The 21,486-nt window shown below is 39.3% G+C and overlaps 1 protein-coding gene across 1 annotated transcript; it reads right to left on the bottom strand.

Annotated features, from left to right (window-relative positions):
* Positions 1 to 303: 303 nt before the first annotated feature.
* Positions 304 to 7,077, bottom strand: LOC135548879 (E3 ubiquitin/ISG15 ligase TRIM25-like). The gene is made up of 6 exons (XM_064978937.1): positions 6,440 to 7,077; positions 6,123 to 6,203; positions 5,724 to 5,957; positions 5,334 to 5,493; positions 3,069 to 3,230; positions 304 to 2,973 (listed from the first exon to the last, which is right to left on the bottom strand). Exons 1-6 carry the CDS (start codon positions 7,013 to 7,015, stop codon positions 2,435 to 2,437), a joined length of 1,752 nt encoding a protein of 583 aa, XP_064835009.1. The 5' UTR covers positions 7,016 to 7,077; the 3' UTR covers positions 304 to 2,434.
* Between the last annotated feature and the right edge of the window lie 14,409 nt (positions 7,078 to 21,486).

Here is a 21,486-nt window from a genome sequence, read left to right as displayed (position 1 = left end):
AATTACTATCATAACCTAAATTAATCAAGCAAAGATTATTTTGCTTCTATAAAGAATTGTACACCTCTGAGTATAAATCAACACCAAGCCAGACTGAGTCCTTTTTTAAAGATATGGGAGCCCAAAGCACTCTCCATGAACTTAAAAGGGCATTGGAGAAAAGCAAATCACCTGGTTGGGACAGTACTGTGTTGCAGGAATTAAATTCCTCTGTTTTAGCACCCAATTAAAATTAAACACTCTGTCACTCTGTCATAAGGATTTGTATGACCCTTATTTTATAAAAATGGACAGAGCCCAGTCTTAAAGTCAATCAGCAGCTTTTATTCACGAGAGTACTGCCCATTACACATTTTACCACAGGTAATAAACTGAAAATGACGTCATTAGTTTTAGTACTAACCCGTGTCATCTCCGCTCTAGTACAATGGCTGTATGGTTCTCACATGTCTCTCCCTGTTAAGATAATATATGACAGAGCCAAGGTCAGCTTGTGTAGATAAACCTTCTAGCCAGACTGGCTATAAGTTCATTCATTTCTACCATGGTACAGACAGTCATTGTTCTCATTCTTGATTATATTTGCACACATTATATTCAGTACTAAGATTAAAAAGAAAATTCATACATATACAGTAACATAATAGTATTCTGATTAGTCAGTCCTGATTGAAATGTATACATAATTAGTCATCATTGATAAAAAATTCCCCTAACATACTGCTACTGAGATCTATACAATTTTTTTTAACCAATTAGTTCCACTGTTACTTGAAATGATTAACACATCCGTTCAGAAAGGGTGGAGGCACAATTATTTTTTTATTTTATTTTTTACATAATAAATGTATTGTTACTTTTTGGTATTACATGATATACATTTCTGTATTGTGTATGTAGTCCCCCCTCCAATAAAAAATAATGAATACAGATTTGGTCACAAAAAAAGAACAGCAATACTTAACTAACTAACACACACAATATATGTATTTGTGTAGAAACTCATCCCTCTGTCTTTTTCTGTTTGACTAAAACCAAAATATTACAATCAACAATGTAATCAATTCTCAAGAAGTCTTTTTTTAGACTGAAATAAAACGTGAAATTTAAGCTAGACCTGAAAATCCATCATATCTGTCATAGTCAGGATTAGTTCCATAGTAAACTGGAACCATAGAACTGGGTTGTCATAGTTCCAAGAGTCAATAGGATTCTAGGATTCTATTCACCAAGGGGGAATTCCTACCCAAGTTAAGCAGTGTAAATGGAAAACAATTCCCTTTTTATGCTCTTTTCTCTCTACGTGTATACGGACCTTGAACTTAAGCATGAGAAAAGCATGCCATTCACCCGCTATTCGTTTTGGGTGGAGATTTTTTTTTAAATAAAGGTGTGGTGGAGGTGTGTCTACAGATCAATTGACTTAATGCACTCATAATTCCACCAACTTTACGTGTGATGAAATTATGAATAAGGTTGAGCAACCTGTCAGTTCCAAGTGGAACATCTCATTTATTTGTTTTCTGATAGAAATAACACCGTTCTCCATTCACTGTCATTTACAAATTGATAGGAGCTATTGATAAGAGTAAATAAGTGGGTGAGCGGTTTCGATAAGGGAATTGTAAACATAAATTGCAATTATTTTAGACCTATTTTACCTTATGATCCCTGGAGACAAATGTGAAACCAGTCATACAGCAGCAAACTGAAGCATATCAACAAATCACCTTTTCCAAAGTGACATTTATGAGATACTGGTCTAATAATGGGATGCAATTTGGAGACCCAAGCTATAGCCTTCTGTAGCCATGTGCAAATGACACGACAGCACCAAATCAGTTGATTTAGGATCTCCAGAATGTTTTAATTATATGCCCGGACTTTTCACAGTGTTCTTTACAATTTTGAATCGTGTTAAATATTAGCCACTAGGACATCACCGCCAGTTAGACCCACATACATTTATAACTCTCATTGACTTTAGTGTTCATTTCCTTACATTTACATTTACATTTAAGTCATTTGGCAGACACTCTTATCCAGAGCGACTTACAAATTACATTTTGAATCATTCCATTGCATTGTTAGTTGAACTTTCTTTCCTCTGTCACATTCGTGTGGTTGTTCCTGAGGATCGCTAGCAATAGGGCATCTTCAAAGGCCAACGTATTACAAGTTGTTCAATAATTTGGGACATGTAGCCTATTTGAATCATTATAGAACGCAAACCATATGTAGCAGTTTAAACCTGGAGCACAGTTCACGAGGACTGGACCATTGTCACCACAATCCCATGATTAGTGAGGATTATTAGTGTAGATATCAGAACTATGTGCTGACATTGCGAAGAGTGATCAAATATTTTTTAAATGCTAAAATCTTGCAACATGGATAGTTGAACATGTCATATACAGTAGCATGCCGGTATTAATCACTGGTTCAGTATCTTTACAGATGATCCAGCATAAATCCAGAACCCAGGATAGAGGGGCTGATTAAATGTGGTCTGGACTCTGTGGAGGAGGGTCATTGTGTCAGAGACGCTGTAGAAGGACAGAGTTCCTGCCCTATGGTCCAGGTACACTCCTACTATTCTGGAAGAGCGGGGCACATGTATGGCAGTCCGTTTGTTATTGTGGTAGAAATAACAGCCAAGGATAGAACAACACACCAAACTCCAGGACTGATCATTGCCTCCAAACCAACACTCATCACCACGTCCTATTCTGCCAATCCCTTTATAAGAGATGGCTATATAAGCCTTGAATGCGCTCCACTCTACCTCCCAGTAGCAGGTTCCAGACAGACCCTCTCTACATAGGACTTGTTCATAGATGGAAAATCTGTCTGGATGGTCAGGATAAGGCTGGGCCTTATTACTCCATGGACTCCACGACACCTTCCTATTCCCCTCTGACAGACACAGCCAGTTATTAGCTGTGTTGGGATCCAATGTGAGCTGGCAGGAATCTGAGGACAAAGGAAAAGTAGGTGAAATGGTGTGTGGGTGTGGGTGTGGGTGTGTGTGTGTGTGTGTGTGTGTACGCACATGCATGCACACTCACATTCCAAGAACTCTTCTCTGGTCTTGGGTTCAGGCCTTATCTTCTGAAAGGTGGTATCATTTCTACATGACGCTTGTTCACCAGCTAACAGTCCAGACTGAGGCGTGCTGAATGACGTGAGACTACAGGGCTCAACGGGGTGAAAAATGTTGACTTCGGTCACTATGGAGATAAAGAACATCAAATATCACTGGTCCACACTGATCATTACATAAACATACAGGAAGTTAACGGGTCAGGAAACTAAGCCTGGGATTCAATGTAAGGCACAGGGCACTATATACATTAGGGGGATTCTACCAATGTAAGGCACAGGGCACTATATACATTAGGGGGATTCTACCAATGTAAGGCACAGGGCACTATATACATTAGGGGATTCTACCAATGTAAGGCACAGGGCACTATATACATTAGGGGGATTCTACCAATGTAAGGCACAGGGCACTATATACATTAGGGGGATTCTACCAATGTAAGGCACAGGGCACTATATACATTAGGGGGATTCTACCAATGTAAGGCACAGGGCACTATATACATTAGGGGGATTCTACCAATGTAAGGCACAGGGCACTATATACATTAGGGGGATTCTACCAATGTAAGGCACAGGGCACTATATACATTAGGGGGATTCTACCAATGTAAGGCACAGGGCACTATATACATTAGGGGGATTCTACCAATGTAAGGCACAGGGCACTATATACATTAGGGGGATTCTACCAATGTAAGGCACAGGGCACTATATACATTAGGGGGATTCTACCAATGTAAGGCACAGGGCACTATATACATTAGGGGGATTCTACCAATGTAAGGCACAGGGCACTATATACATTAGGGGATTCTACCAATGTAAGGCACAGGGCACTATATACATTAGGGGGATTCTACCAATGTAAGGCACAGGGCACTATATACATTAGGGGATTCTACCAATGTAAGGCACAGGGCACTATATACATTAGGGGGATTCTACCAATGTAAGGCACAGGGCACTATATACATTAGGGGGATTCTACCAATGTAAGGCACAGGGCACTATATACATTAGGGGGATTCTACCAATGTAAGGCACAGGGCACTATATACATTAGGGGGATTCTACCAATGTAAGGCACAGGGCACTATATACATTAGGGGGATTCTACCAATCGGGTGCCTTTTGAGAAGTGTAACTTCGTCAGAAAACCTTTTTCACCTCATTTTAACATTCTGTCATAAAGCGCATATCTTCAACTTCATCAAAAACACATTTTCCCATGTCAAGAGGTAATCCTTTCTGTTTACTATACTAAGTGCCTATTAAGTGCCAAATGAAGTAACAGGGTTGACGATGTCATCTTAAATCAGCAATAAATCCTGTTTAGGAGGAAAGGAAGCTTGTTGTGCGCAACAGGGAATGGCAATTGCAACAAGCTCCACAAATGCATTTAAATTGTTAAAATATGTCAAGCCCGTTTATCTAAAAGGGTTTACGTGTTATACTCGCCCCGCTCCCCTTTCCACCACAAAAACACCAGAAAATGGCCAAAAAGAGTAGACCCAGATCACCAGCATTTACACAATGATTTGACTATTAGATGTTAAATGTTTGTTTTGACTTTTTTTTTTAAGGAATAGTTTCGCCTTATTAAATTGAGAGTTCAGTTCACGTAACCAGGTTGACCTTAAAATAAGGACAAACTTTTAAATGAATCACTAATCACATGAAATATAAATTAATAATCATCTTCAGAAATGACTAAAGCTTTACAATGATGGTGAAAACTTGTAGACATTTTGGGGTTAAGTGAGATTAAAGTGGGTTAACATTTTTATGCACACTCAATTCTGATTGATTGAATTCTCCATGTTGTCTATACTAAAGGGCAACTCATTCAATATAAATAGCTTTTAAAATGCAATATCGGTGCTCAATTTCTATTTAAAATATCAAAGAGATGCAAAAAGTGCTATGGAACAACCAAGCAGACAATAGGCCTTTTAAAGGCATTTTTCCCTAAGTTCGCAGAGCTTGCATTCATGGTAAATGTCAGCTCAAGTGTAAATAACCTTTTAAAAGTATGTTATAGTGTGCTGCGCTATAATGTACCGTGCATTGAATCCCAGCTTGAGAGTGGTTCTTCACTGAGTATAAACATTCATCTATGTTCAAATTAGATCACCTAATGAAATCACTATGTCAGTGGGATTAACTCCGATAGGATGAAGCACATTTCATTTCTAGCAATGTCCTTCAAAAAGACCTAGACCTACTTTTCGCAGAGATCATGGCAATTTCCCCAGAGCAGATAACTTCTATTTGATTTTTCAGCTCAGACACTGATTTCTTCACATCCTCAAAGGAGACATGTTGGTTGACAGTGATGCTCAGTAAGGCCTCAGATCCAGGAGAGACGCAGAGGGACTGCAAAGTCTACAGAGTGAGGAAACAGGGAATAGATTATTGTTGAGGAAGATGTTAGCCTTCCTTCCTGAAGGGTCTTTATAGGTATAAGCAGTGTAGTGGTGAAGCTTCCACTGTACAGATCTTGCAAACATTGAAGCGTAAGGAGTGGGACCAATGGGAAGGGGATCAAATTGGGAATGGCTGAAACTTTCTGCAGTGACACCTGCTCCTGTGGAGAGCGAAACCAGTGATGTCACCTGGAGGAAATGAATGTGATCCTCTGTGTGTGAAAGCTGCTCCAGCTCAGCGTCTCTCCTCCTCAGCTTGGCTATCTCCTGCTCCATTTGCTTCAGAAGTCCTTCAGCCTGACTCACTGCTGCCTTCTCCTGGGCTTTTATCAGCTCCTTCACCTCAGAACGCCTTCTCTCAATGGTGCAGATTAGCTCAGTAAAGATCGTGTCACTCTCCTCCACTGCTGCCTGTGCAGACCGCTGTTAAGACACAGAGAGAGGAGGGGTTCCATTTGAACCAGCCCAGTCACCAGGACACCAGATAAGCAGGTTCCCCACAGTAGGGTTCACTGGGGTTCTCACTGGCTCTGCAGTATAGTTTACTGATCACTGCTAAGTGAATAAATGTAAATGATCAAAACTCACCTTCAGTGACTTCACAGAACGTCTAAGCGTTTGCATCTTTTTCTCTATCTTCTGGATTCTCTGTTTCTCTCCCTGCTGCCTCTGTAGAGAAACAAATCTTCCATTTTCATTCCATAGACCATTTGCAGAAGTGTCTGTCTACGTCAAACTTTATGACAAGTCAATGTCCATACCACATGGAGGCGCGTATGTATGCATACGCACGTTAGTGTAACTAAAGTTTCCATAAAAAACCACGTTTGAAATCAAATACTACTGCATAAATTGACTTGTTAATCGCTCAAGTGTTCTGTAAATAATACAGTTCATGTCCTTACCTGTCTCTCAGCCCTTTCTGATTCAGCTGACACTGTATCGTGGCCTTTATGATCACCTATCAGACAGAGGTGACAGATAATTTGCTGATCGGTACGGCAGTACATTTCCAGCAGCTTGTCGTGACGAGAGCAAATCTTCTCCTGTAGCTGTGTGGAGGCTTTGACCAGCTTGTGCTTCTTAAAGGCAGGAGATCCATAGTGAGGTTGAAGGTGAGTCTCACAGTAAGAGGCCAGACACTCCAGACAGGACTTGACGGCTTTGAGTTTTCTCCCAGTGCAGACGTCACACTCCACATCTCCAGGTCCAGCATAACAGTGAGCAAGAGGAGCAGCTTGAAGCCCTGTTTTCTTTAGACTCTCCACCAATTCAGCCAGCAAAGTGTTTGTGTTTAGAACAGGCCTTGGAATGAAAGTCTGTCTGCACTGTGGGCAGCTGTAGACACCCTTCTGGTGATCCTGATCCCAGTAATCCTTAATACAACCCATACAGTAGCTGTGTCCACAGGGAATAGCCACAGGATCCTTCAGTGGATCCAGGCAGATCGAACAACTGATCGAATCCATGCATGTTGCCATTTTGGTGCTGACACACTAACAGATGGAGTGCCGCAGAGTATCAGAGTGCACTAACGTTTCTCTAGAAGTGTTTAGGGTTATAGAAATGAGAATTTATTGTGCGTGTACTCTGTACCTGCAAGGGGTGTGGCATTGGATGGATTCTATATAGTTATATGAGGGGCTATTTTCTTTGATAGTGAATATCTTCTCCTCGGCCAGTGCAGGGGCGCCTACATAAAAAGATATGACAGTTTACTATAGAATAGTATAGTACTTTAGAATTCTGTAGTAAACTATAGTACATGGTAGTATACTGTAAAAACCTGTACTCTACACTGTAGTGTACCTAAGATCGTGTAGTGCTTACTATAGACTTTTGTAGAATACTATACAACACCCTGAACAACCCCTTGATCATGGGTAGTACTTACTTTAGAATGTTGTAGAATACTGCAGAATACTATACAACACCCTGAACAACCCCTTGATCATGGGTAGTGCTTACTTTAGAATGTTGTAGAATACTGTAGAATACTATACAACACCCTGAACAACCCCTTGATCATGGGTAGTACTTACTTTAGAATGTTGTAGAATACTGTAGAATACTATACAACACCCTGAACAACCCCTTGATCATGGGTAGTACTTACTTTAGAATGTTGTAGAATACTGTAGAATACTATACAACACCCTGAACAACCCCTTGATCATGGGTAGTACTTACTTTAGAATGTTGTAGAATACTGTAGAATACTGTAGAATACTATACAACACCCTGAACAACCCCTTGATCATGGGTAGTACTTACTTTAGAATGTTGTAGAATACTGTAGAATACTATACAACACCCTGAACAACCCCTTGATCATGGGTAGTACTTACTTTAGAATGTTGTAGAATACTATACAACACCCTGAACAACCCCTTGATCATGGGTAGTACTTACTTTAGAATGTTGTAGAATACTGTAGAATACTATACAACACCCTGAACAACCCCTTGATCATGGGTAGTACTTACTTTAGAATGTTGTAGAATACTGTAGAATACTATACAACACCCTGAACAACCCCTTGATCATGGGTAGTACTTACTTTAGAATGTTGTAGAATACTATACAACACCCTGAACAACCCCTTGATCATGGGTAGTACTTACTTTAGAATGTTGTAGAATACTGTAGAATACTATACAACACCCTGAACAACCCCTTGATCATGGGTAGTACTTACTTTAGAATGTTGTAGAATACTGTAGAATACTATACAACACCCTGAACAACCCCTTGATCATGGGTAGTACTTACTTTAGAATGTTGTAGAATACTATACAACACCCTGAACAACCCCTTGATCATGGGTAGTACTTACTTTAGAATGTTGTAGAATACTGTAGAATACTATACTAAACACTGAACAATCCCTTGATCATGGGTAGTACTTACTTTAGAATGTTGTAGAATACTGTAGAATACTAAACAACACCCTGAACAACCCCTTGATCATGGGTAGTACTTACTTTAGAATGTTGTAGAATACTGTAGAATACTATACAACACCCTGAACAACCCCTTGATCATGGGTAGTACTTACTTTAGAATGTTGTAGAATACTATACTAAACACTGTAGTATCCCTCGATCATGTAGGGCCCGTTTCCTGCGCACACCTGTCCGACACACTTCTCAGTAGTTAGTATTCAGACTTACCTTATGCAGGTGGGCTTTGCAAGGGAGGTTCACTAAATACATGTCTTTCAATGTTATTCATCCTGAAAGTTTTACATTTTTAAATCCATGAAATATTGGAAGATGGAAAAAAAGTGAACAATAGGGGTTGAACAGTATAAATCTACCCTAATAATACTCATTAATCATGGATTTAATGAGTGTAATGACAACGGTCTAGTTGTTGTGAACCGTGCGCAAGGCTCCAGGTTTAAACTGCTAGGTATCAAATTAAATTGTATTTGTCACGTACACATGGTTAGCAGATGTTAATGCGAGTGTAGCAAAATGCTTGTGCTTCTCGTTCAGATCATGCAGAAATATGTAACAAATAATCTAATAATTTCACAACAACTACATCGCCTCAGTACGGCAACTGCTCCGCCCCCAACCGTAAGGCTCTCCAGAGGGTAGTGAGGTCTGCACAACACATCACCGGGGGCAAACTACCTGCCCTCCAGGACACCTACACCACCCGATGTTACAGGAAGGCCATAAAGATCATCAAGGACAACAACTACCCGAGCCACTGCCTGTTCACCCCGCTATCATCCAGAAGGCGAGGTCAGTACAAGTGCATCAAAGCTGGGACCGAGAGACTGAAAAACAGCTTCTATCTCAAGGCCATCAGACTGTTAAACAGCCACCACTAATATTGAGTGGCTGGTGCCAACACACTGACTCAACTCCAGCCACTTTAATAATGGGAATTGATGGGAATTTATGTAAAATATATCACTAGCCACTTTAAACAATGCTACTTAATATAATGTTTACACACCCTACATTATTAATCTCATATGTATACGTATATACTGTACTCTATATCATCTACTGCATCTTTATGTAATACATGTATCACTAGCCACTTTAACTATGCCACTTTGTTTACATACTCATCTCATATGTATATACTGTACTCGATACCATCTACTGTATCTTGCCTATGCTGCTCTGTACCATCACTCATTCATATATCTTTATGTACATATTCTTTATCCCTTTACGCTTGTGTATAATGTAGTAGTTTTGGAATTGTTAGCTAGATTACTCATTGATTATTACTGCATTGTCGGAACTAGAAGCACAAGCATTTCGCTACACTCGCATTAACATCTGCTAACCATGTGTATGTGACAAATACAATTTGATTTGATTTGAGCAAAGAAGAGGTCATCCAGTTCTCCCACATGGTTTCCTCAGAAGCTTCCACAGAAGCTAAAGACTCATTTGGTTGTTTTGGGACAAAAACAATATGGATCTCCAACAAAAATGTAACCAGATCTAGTAAAATGGATATAGGTTTGTCCTTTACAAGACTGCCTAAATGTTGTTGGATAAATGAATAATCCAATATTGTGTTCTTTTGAACACTGTTAATTGATTTCAGCCTAGGCCATGTAACCTACTATAGCAATACAGCTTTCAGATGCAAACACATCAAAATCTTAATAGTGGGATTGATTCATAGGTATTATTCACTCTATCGTACCTAAGCTTTTGTGAGAGGAACCCTTAATGGTAGGGCTGGGAATTGCCAGGGACCTCCAGTTACAAAATGATTATGATACTAAGGTGCCGGTACGATATGTATTGCGATTCTCACCGTTCTATATGTATTGCGATTCTCACAGTTCTATATGTATTGCGATTCGATACTGCAATTTGATGTTCCAAACATATTGCTCACTATGTCTGCTGCAGAGAGACAAAAGAGAGAGGTGAGAACTAGTTTTGATCAGTCAGGGAAATAAAAGTGCTGAAAACATGTTGGCTCACTATCTATAAAGAAGATGAAGAACAAGCTATAGGAAGAAAAATACCAGAGTTTTGGCGTTGGTACAGACGACTAGTGCTAACTAGCGTTAACAAATATATAACTTTTTTTAACAAATCGATATTGAAGTCAAATAGCAATATAATATCGGCCAAAAATAATATTGCGATATGTAATTGTATCGATTTTCCCCCATCACTAAAACGTATGCCGCACACATAGAGGTGAGACAGTTTTGAGTGATGGATATCGCCATGATACACTTGCCACAAGTAACCCGGCTTAGACAGCGTATTAGAAAACAATCTTCTGAACTGAGGAATGCCGAAACACAGAGAGACGTGTGTTGAGCAGAATGCCCTAGACTTTGCACTTTGCGGGTTGGGCAGTGGGAGGGAGGCGGGGTTAGACGGAATGCTCATCTATGCTATGCCGTTACGTCTCCCCTCTGAGGAGAAGTACACTGTATTTATAGAGACTCCGCCAAGTCTGCGACACTAAGTATACACATGAGATCACTGAGCAAGAATGAGATGATGTCAGCAGACGTTGTGGTGTGAGTATTCACCATAAAGGAGAAGACGCGACGTTTTGTTCCTTTTGAATAATGAGAAAATGTGATCTTGGCCAGTCTTTGTGCAATCGTAACATCTCTATGTTGCTGGATGTCTTACATAAAACAGGCAGAAACTAAGAGGAGTTGCTGATATATTAAAGGCACTGTTACACATAGAGACAAATACTGAGTTGAGAAGGTGTTATAGGGGGCAAAGTGAAATCCAAGGACCTAATGGACGATTTGGCAATAGGCTACTCCTGTGGCAATATTCCTTTTTTTTTCAAGCTAATCAACTGACACTAAAAATGATGATAGAATATGAAGTAACACAGATGAAAGTCCTCACCGAAACAATGTGCATTCCTCCACAAATTGATGTTCAATTTGCTTTGGTAATTTATGTAATGTTGATTACACAACACAACAAATATGTAATTGTGGTCCCTGGTATTTACAGAGACTAAGCACCCCTTATCCATAGCTCTGATTTACAGGCACTGGTCAATCACACAATAGGAGCCAACGGGGCCCTATACCCTGTCTTGTCAGTGGCCCCTTACACAGTTGTGCTGTAAACCACTCTGACGCCACACACCATCTATAAGCTCAATGAGGAAATACCATGGATTAGATAGATCTCAGTCTTTAAAAACAAGGCAATAATATACACATCCAAAAAGTGTACTGGTGCTGGGGTAAACCTGAGATCAAACTGCGTGCAGGCTTCTTTTTTCTCACAGACTGACAATTCTTGTAACATTTCATCATTATGAACAAAGTAAGGTACAGTATATACAGTACCAGTCCAAAGTTTGGACACATCTACACATTCAAGGGTTCTCTTTATTTGTTTTCTTTTCTTTATGTTAGAATAGCGACTGTGCAAAACTGTCATCAAGGCAAAGGGTGGCGACTTTGAAGAAGTTTCAAATATATATTTTTATTTGTTTAAAACTTTTTGGTTACTACATGATTCCATATGTGTTATTTCATAGTTTTGATTTATTCACTATTATTCTACAATGTAGAAATCTAGTACAACTCTAGAAAAACCCTTGAATGACTAGGTGTCTCCAAACATTTGCCTGGTACTGTATGTAGCATATATTGTCATGTGAATGCTGTATATATATATATATATATATATATATTTTTAAATTTATTGCACCTTTATTTGACTAGTCAGTTAAGAACAAATTGTTATTTACAATGACGGCCCACCAAAAGGCAAAAGGCCTCCTGTGGGGACGGGGGCTGGGATTAAAAATGAAAATATTAAATAAATATATAGGACAAAACACACATGCCAAATGTTTTACCTTTTATTTATGTAGGCAAGTCAATTAAGAACAAATTATTTTTTACAATGACGGCCTACCACGGCCAAACCTGGATGACGCTGGGCCAATGGTGCGCCACCCGATTGGCTTCCCAATCACAGGCAGATATGATACAGCCTGGATTCGAACCAGGGAATGTAGTGACACCTCTTGCAATGAGATGCAGTGGCTTAGAAAGCTGCAACACTCAGGAGCCCAGGAGAGAGATAAGAGAGACACCACAATGCTACATAAAGAGAGACCTACAGGAAGACAATAGCATAACATGGCAGCAACACATGACAACACAGTATGGTAGCAACACAACATGGTAGCAGCGCAAAACATGCTACAAACAATATTGGGCACAGACAACAGCACAAAGGTCAAGAAGGTAGAGACAACAATCACGCGAAGCAGCCACAACTGTCAAGAGTGTCCATGATTGAGTCTTTGAATGAAGAGATTGAGATAAAACTGTCCAGTTTGAGTGTTTGTTGCAGCTCGTTCCAGTCACAAGCTGCAGCAAACTGAAAAGACGAGCGACCCAGGAAATTGTGTGCTTTGGGGACCTTTAACAGAATGTGACTGTCAGAACGGGTGTTGTATGTGGAGGATGGGGGCTGCAGTCGATATCTCAGATAGGGGGAGTGAGGCCTAAGAGGGTTTAATATATACAATAGGACCATGTATGTAAAATGTATGTATATCTAACTCTAACAAAAAAGCTGTAAAAACAAAAACAGCTATTTTTGTCCTCCGAAGAGAGATGGGTTAATAATTATAAAAAAAACACATCATGTTCTTTTTGACCAGACAGTATCAGATAGATGGGCTACACATACAGAGACAGAGGGGCACTGTTTCACTCACTCGGATGCTTTCTCAGGTGAGGTATATTCAGCCTCTTGCGAATTGAAAGAAGATTATGAAACACAGAGACCAAATATATATATATTTTTTCTTGGTCAATATTTTGGGTAAGTCTGGCTTCCCTTGGCATCCATGAATACATGCCACTAGTCGCCCCCCCCCCCCCCCAAAATATAAAAATGGAAAAATCACATTTACATACAGTGCCTTGCGAAAGTATTCGGCCCCCTTGAACTTTGCGACCTTTTGCCACATTTCAGGCTTCAAACATAAAGATATAAAACTGTATTTTTTTGTGAAGAATCAACAACAAGTGGAACACAATCATGAAGTGGAACGACATTTATTGGATATTTCAAACTTTTTTAACAAATCAAAACCTGAAAAATTGGGCGTGCAAAATTATTCAGCCCCTTTACTTTCAGTGCAGCAAACTCTCTCCAGAAGTTCAGTGAGGATCTCTGAATTATCCAATGTTGACCTAAATGACTAATGATGATAAATACAATCCACCTGTGTGTAATCAAGGTCGCAAAGTTCAAGGGGGCCGAATACTTTTGCAAGGCACTGTAAGTATTCAGAACCTTTAGTCAGTACTGTGTTGGCAGCGATTACAGCCTCGAGTCTTATTGGGTATGACACTACAAGCTTGGCACACCTGTATTTGGGAGTTTCTTCCATTTTTTCTCTGCAGATCCTCTCAAGCTCTGTCAGGTTGGATGGGGAGCGTTGCTGCACAGCTATTTTCAGGTCTGTTCAGAGCTGTTCCATCGGATTCAAGTCTGGGATCTGGCTGGGCTTGTAACGCTGTAACGCTTGGCATTCAGGCCAAAGAGTTCAATCTTGGTTTCTTCAGACCAGAGAATCTTGTTTCTCATGGTCTGAGAGCCAAAAGTGTGCAAAGCTGTCATCAAAGCAAAGGGTGGCTACTTTGAAGAATATAGAATCGAAAATATATTTAGATTTGTTTAACACTTTTTTGGTTACTACGTGATTCCATATGTGTTATTTCATAGTTTTCATGTCTTCACTATTATTCGACAATGTCGAAAATAGTAACAAATAAAGAAAAACTCTGGAATGAGTAGGTGTGTCCAAACTTTTGAACTGTACATACATTAGATTTTACTCTGGTATGTAGTGTTTTCAATAATATGATTACTGATCATAAACTCCTTAATCCCACCCCTCAGCTACTCTCAGCACATCCCACCTATCACCGTAGACCACCTTCATTTGGTTTCCATGTGCTGTGATATTTTACATTTATGTTTAACCTTTTTAATTATATCCACAGATTGTCATAAAAAGATGAAAACCTTTCAAACCTATTATACTATTGTTGATAGATTGACTTTCCAAACCATCCAACACTGCTATTTGTAGGTTACATTTTAAATGAATGTTGATATTTTTTTGCCATTCCTGAACCTGTACAAGAAGCAGGGACCGAGAGACTGAAAAACAGCTTCTATCTCAAGGCCATCAGACTGTTAAACAGCCACCACTAACATTGAGTGGCTGCTGCCAACACACTGACACTGACTCAACTCCAGCCACTTTAATAATGGGAATTGATGGGAAATGATGTAAATATATCACTAGCCACTTTAAACAATGCTACCTTATATAATGTTACTTACCCTACATTATTCATCTCATATGCACATGTATATACTGTACTCTATATCATCGACTGCATCCTTATGAAATACATGTATCACTAGCCACTTTAACTATGCCACTTTGTTTACATACTCATCTCATATGTATATACTGTACTCAATACCATCTACTGTATCTTGCCTATGTTGCTCTGTACCATCACTCATTCATATATCCTTATGCACATATTCTTTATCCCCTTACACTGTGTATAAGACAGTAGTTTAGGAATTGTTAGTTAGATTACTTGTTGGTTATTACTGCATTGTCGGAACTAGAAGCACAAGCATTTCGCTACACTTGCATTAACATCTGCTAACCATGTGTATGTGACAAATAAAATTTGATTTGATTTGATTTAATGGTAGGGCTGGGAATTGCCAGGGACCTCCAGTTACAAAATGATTATGATACTAAGGTGCCGGTACGATATGTATTGCGATTCTCACAGTTCTATATGTATTGCGATTCGATACTGCAATTTGATGTTCCAAACATATTGCTCACTATGTCTGCTGCAGAGAGACAAAAGAGAGAGGTGAGAACTAGTTTTGATCAGTCAGGGAAATAAAAGTGCTGAAAACATGTTGGCTCACTATCTATAAAGAAGATGAAGAACAAGCTATAGGAAGAAAAATACCAGAGTTTTGGCGTTGGTACAGACGACTAGTGCTAACTAGCGTTAACAAATATATAACTTTTTTTTAACAAATCGATATTGGAAGTCAAATAGCAATATAATATCGGCCAAAAATAATATTGCGATATGTAATTGTATCGATTTTCCCCCATCACTAAAACGTATGCCGCACACATAGAGGTGAGACAGTTTTGAGTGATGGATATCGCCATGATACACTTGCCACAAGTAACCCGGCTTAGACAGCGTATTAGAAAACAATCTTCTGAACTGAGGAATGCCGAAACACAGAGAGACGTGTGTTGAGCAGAATGCCCTAGACTTTGCACTTTGCGGGTTGGGCAGTGGGAGGGAGGCGGGGTTAGACGGAATGCTCATCTATGCTATGCCGTTACGTCTCCCCTCTGAGGAGAAGTACACTGTATTTATAGAGACTCCGCCAAGTCTGCGACACTAAGTATACACATGAGATCACTGAGCAAGAATGAGATGATGTCAGCAGACGTTGTGGTGTGAGTATTCACCATAAAGGAGAAGACGCGACGTTTTGTTCCTTTTGAATAATGAGAAAATGTGATCTTGGCCAGTCTTTGTGCAATCGTAACATCTCTATGTTGCTGGATGTCTTACATAAAACAGGCAGAAACTAAGAGGAGTTGCTGATATATTAAAGGCACTGTTACACATAGAGACAAATACTGAGTTGAGAAGGTGTTATAGGGGGCAAAGTGAAATCCAAGGACCTAATGGACGATTTGGCAATAGGCTACTCCTGTGGCAATATTCCTTTTTTTTTTCAAGCTAATCAACTGACACTAAAAATGATGATAGAATATGAAGTAACACAGATGAAAGTCCTCACCGAAACAATGTGCATTCCTCCACAAATTGATGTTCAATTTGCTTTGGTAATTTATGTAATGTTGATTACACAACACAACAAATATGTAATTGTGGTCCCTGGTATTTACAGAGACTAAGCACCCCTTATCCATAGCTCTGATTTACAGGCACTGGTCAATCACACAATAGGAGCCAACGGGGCCCTATACCCTGTCTTGTCAGTGGCCCCTTACACAGTTGTGCTGTAAACCACTCTGACGCCACACACCATCTATAAGCTCAATGAGGAAATACCATGGATTAGATAGATCTCAGTCTTTAAAAACAAGGCAATAATATACACATCCAAAAAGTGTACTGGTGCTGGGGTAAACCTGAGATCAAACTGCGTGCAGGCTTCTTTTTTCTCACAGACTGACAATTCTTGTAACATTTCATCATTATGAACAAAGTAAGGTACAGTATATACAGTACCAGTCCAAAGTTTGGACACATCTACACATTCAAGGGTTCTCTTTATTTGTTTTCTTTTCTTTATGTTAGAATAGCGACTGTGCAAAACTGTCATCAAGGCAAAGGGTGGCGACTTTGAAGAAGTTTCAAATATATATTTTTATTTGTTTAAAACTTTTTTGGTTACTACATGATTCCATATGTGTTATTTCATAGTTTTGATTTATTCACTATTATTCTACAATGTAGAAATCTAGTACAACTCTAGAAAAACCCTTGAATGACTAGGTGTCTCCAAACATTTGCCTGGTACTGTATGTAGCATATATTGTCATGTGAATGCTGTATATATATATATATATATATATATATATATTTTTAAATTTATTGCACCTTTATTTGACTAGTCAGTTAAGAACAAATTGTTATTTACAATGACGGCCCACCAAAAGGCAAAAGGCCTCCTGTGGGGACGGGGGCTGGGATTAAAAATGAAAATATTAAATAAATATATAGGACAAAACACACATGCCAAATGTTTTACCTTTTATTTATGTAGGCAAGTCAATTAAGAACAAATTATTTTTTACAATGACGGCCTACCACGGCCAAACCTGGATGACGCTGGGCCAATGGTGCGCCACCCGATTGGCTTCCCAATCACAGGCAGATATGATACAGCCTGGATTCGAACCAGGGAATGTAGTGACACCTCTTGCAATGAGATGCAGTGGCTTAGAAAGCTGCAACACTCAGGAGCCCAGGAGAGAGATAAGAGAGACACCACAATGCTACATAAAGAGAGACCTACAGGAAGACAATAGCATAACATGGCAGCAACACATGACAACACAGTATGGTAGCAACACAACATGGTAGCAGCGCAAAACATGCTACAAACAATATTGGGCACAGACAACAGCACAAAGGTCAAGAAGGTAGAGACAACAATCACGAAGCAGCCACAACTGTCAAGAGTGTCCATGATTGAGTCTTTGAATGAAGAGATTGAGATAAAACTGTCCAGTTTGAGTGTTTGTTGCAGCTCGTTCCAGTCACAAGCTGCAGCAAACTGAAAAGACGAGCGACCCAGGAAATTGTGTGCTTTGGGGACCTTTAACAGAATGTGACTGTCAGAACGGGTGTTGTATGTGGAGGATGGGGGCTGCAGTCGATATCTCAGATAGGGGGAGTGAGGCCTAAGAGGGTTTAATATATACAATAGGACCATGTATGTAAAATGTATGTATATCTAACTCTAACAAAAAAGCTGTAAAAACAAAAACAGCTATTTTTGTCCTCCGAAGAGAGATGGGTTAATAATTATAAAAAAAACACATCATGTTCTTTTTGACCAGACAGTATCAGATAGATGGGCTACACATACAGAGACAGAGGGGCACTGTTTCACTCACTCGGATGCTTTCTCAGGTGAGGTATATTCAGCCTCTTGCGAATTGAAAGAAGATTATGAAACACAGAGACCAAATATATATATATTTTTTTCTTGGTCAATATTTTGGGTAAGTCTGGCTTCCCTTGGCATCCATGAATACATGCCACTAGTCGCCCCCCCCCCCCCAAAATATAAAAATGGAAAAATCACATTTACATACAGTGCCTTGCGAAAGTATTCGGCCCCCTTGAACTTTGCGACCTTTTGCCACATTTCAGGCTTCAAACATAAAGATATAAAACTGTATTTTTTTGTGAAGAATCAACAACAAGTGGAACACAATCATGAAGTGGAACGACATTTATTGGATATTTCAAACTTTTTTAACAAATCAAAACCTGAAAAATTGGGCGTGCAAAATTATTCAGCCCCTTTACTTTCAGTGCAGCAAACTCTCTCCAGAAGTTCAGTGAGGATCTCTGAATTATCCAATGTTGACCTAAATGACTAATGATGATAAATACAATCCACCTGTGTGTAATCAAGGTCGCAAAGTTCAAGGGGGCCGAATACTTTTGCAAGGCACTGTAAGTATTCAGAACCTTTAGTCAGTACTGTGTTGGCAGCGATTACAGCCTCGAGTCTTATTGGGTATGACACTACAAGCTTGGCACACCTGTATTTGGGAGTTTCTTCCATTTTTTCTCTGCAGATCCTCTCAAGCTCTGTCAGGTTGGATGGGGAGCGTTGCTGCACAGCTATTTTCAGGTCTGTTCAGAGCTGTTCCATCGGATTCAAGTCTGGGATCTGGCTGGGCTTGTAACGCTGTAACGCTTGGCATTCAGGCCAAAGAGTTCAATCTTGGTTTCTTCAGACCAGAGAATCTTGTTTCTCATGGTCTGAGAGCCAAAAGTGTGCAAAGCTGTCATCAAAGCAAAGGGTGGCTACTTTGAAGAATATAGAATCGAAAATATATTTAGATTTGTTTAACACTTTTTGGTTACTACGTGATTCCATATGTGTTATTTCATAGTTTTCATGTCTTCACTATTATTCGACAATGTCGAAAATAGTAACAAATAAAGAAAAACTCTGGAATGAGTAGGTGTGTCCAAACTTTTGAACTGTACATACATTAGATTTTACTCTGGTATGTAGTGTTTTCAATAATATGATTACTGATCATAAACTCCTTAATCCCACCCTCAGCTACTCTCAGCACATCCCACCTATCACCGTAGACCACCTTCATTTGGTTTCCATGTGCTGTGATATTTTACATTTATGTTTAACCTTTTTAATTATATCCACAGATTGTCATAAAAAGATGAAAACCTTTCAAACCTATTATACTATTGTTGATAGATTGACTTTCCAAACCATCCAACACTGCTATTTGTAGGTTACATTTTAAATGAATGTTGATATTTTTTTGCCATTCCTGAACCTGTACAAGAAGCAGGGACCGAGAGACTGAAAAACAGCTTCTATCTCAAGGCCATCAGACTGTTAAACAGCCACCACTAACATTGAGTGGCTGCTGCCAACACACTGACACTGACTCAACTCCAGCCACTTTAATAATGGGAATTGATGGGAAATGATGTAAATATATCACTAGCCACTTTAAACAATGCTACCTTATATAATGTTACTTACCCTACATTATTCATCTCATATGCACATGTATATACTGTACTCTATATCATCGACTGCATCCTTATGAAATACATGTATCACTAGCCACTTTAACTATGCCACTTTGTTTACATACTCATCTCATATGTATATACTGTACTCAATACCATCTACTGTATCTTGCCTATGTTGCTCTGTACCATCACTCATTCATATATCCTTATGCACATATTCTTTATCCCCTTACACTGTGTATAAGACAGTAGTTTAGGAATTGTTAGTTAGATTACTTGTTGGTTATTACTGCATTGTCGGAACTAGAAGCACAAGCATTTCGCTACACTTGCATTAACATCTGCTAACCATGTGTATGTGACAAATAAAATTTGATTTGATTTGATTTAATGTTAGGGCTGGGAATTGCCAGGGACCTCCAGTTACAAAATGATTATGATACTATATGTATTGCGATTCTCACAGTTCTATATGTATTGCGATTCGATACTGCAATTTGATGTTCCTAACATATTGCTCACTATGTCTGCTGCAGAGACAAAAGAGAGAGGTGAGAAAACTAGTTTTGATCAGTCAGGGAAATAAAAGTGCTGAAAACATGTTGGCTCACTATCTATAAAGAAGATGAAGAACAAGCTATAGGAAGAAAAATACCAGAGTTTTGGCGTTGGTACAGACAACTAGTGCTAACTAGCGTTAACAAATATATAACTTTTTTTTAACAAATCGATATTGGAAGTCAAATAGCAATATAATATCGGCCAAAAATAATATTGCGATATGTAATTGTATCGATTTTCCCCCATCACTAAAACGTATGCCGCACACATAGAGGTGAGACAGTTTTGAGTGATGGATATCGCCATGATACACTTGCCACAAGTAACCCGGCTTAGACAGCGTATTAGAAAACAATCTTCTGAACTGAGGAATGCCGAAACACAGAGAGACGTGTGTTGAGCAGAATGCCCTAGACTTTGCACTTTGCGGGTTGGGCAGTGGGAGGGAGGCGGGGTTAGACGGAATGCTCATCTATGCTATGCCGATACGTCTCCCCTCTGAGGAGAAGTACACTGTATTTATAGAGACTCCGCCAAGTCTGCGACACTAAGCATACACATGAGATCACTGAGCAAGAATGAGATGATGTCAGCAGACGTTGTGGTGAGAGTATTCACCATAAAGGAGAAGACGCGACGTTTTGTTCCTTTTGAATAATGAGAAAATGTGATCTTGGCCAGTCTTTGTGCAATCGTAACATCTCTATGTTGCTGGATGTCTTACATAAAACAGGCAGAAACTAAGAGGATTTGCTGATATATTAAAGGCACTGTTACACATAGAGACAAATACTGAGTTGAGAAGGTGTTATAGGGGGCAAAGTGAAATCCAAGGACCTAATGGACGATTTGGCAATAGGCTACTCCTGTGGCAATATTCCTTTTTTTTTTTCAAGCTAATCAACTGACACTAAAAATGATGATAGAATATGAAGTAACACAGATGAAAGTCCTCACCGAAACAATGTGCATTCCTCCACAAATTGATGTTCAATTTGCTTTGGTAATTTATGTAATGTTGAT

The sequence above is a fragment of the Oncorhynchus masou genome, chromosome 11, assembly GCF_036934945.1.
Source record: "Oncorhynchus masou masou isolate Uvic2021 chromosome 11, UVic_Omas_1.1, whole genome shotgun sequence".
Classification (NCBI taxonomy): Eukaryota; Metazoa; Chordata; class Actinopteri; order Salmoniformes; family Salmonidae; genus Oncorhynchus; species Oncorhynchus masou.
This window is presented reverse-complemented; position numbering and strand designations above follow the sequence as displayed.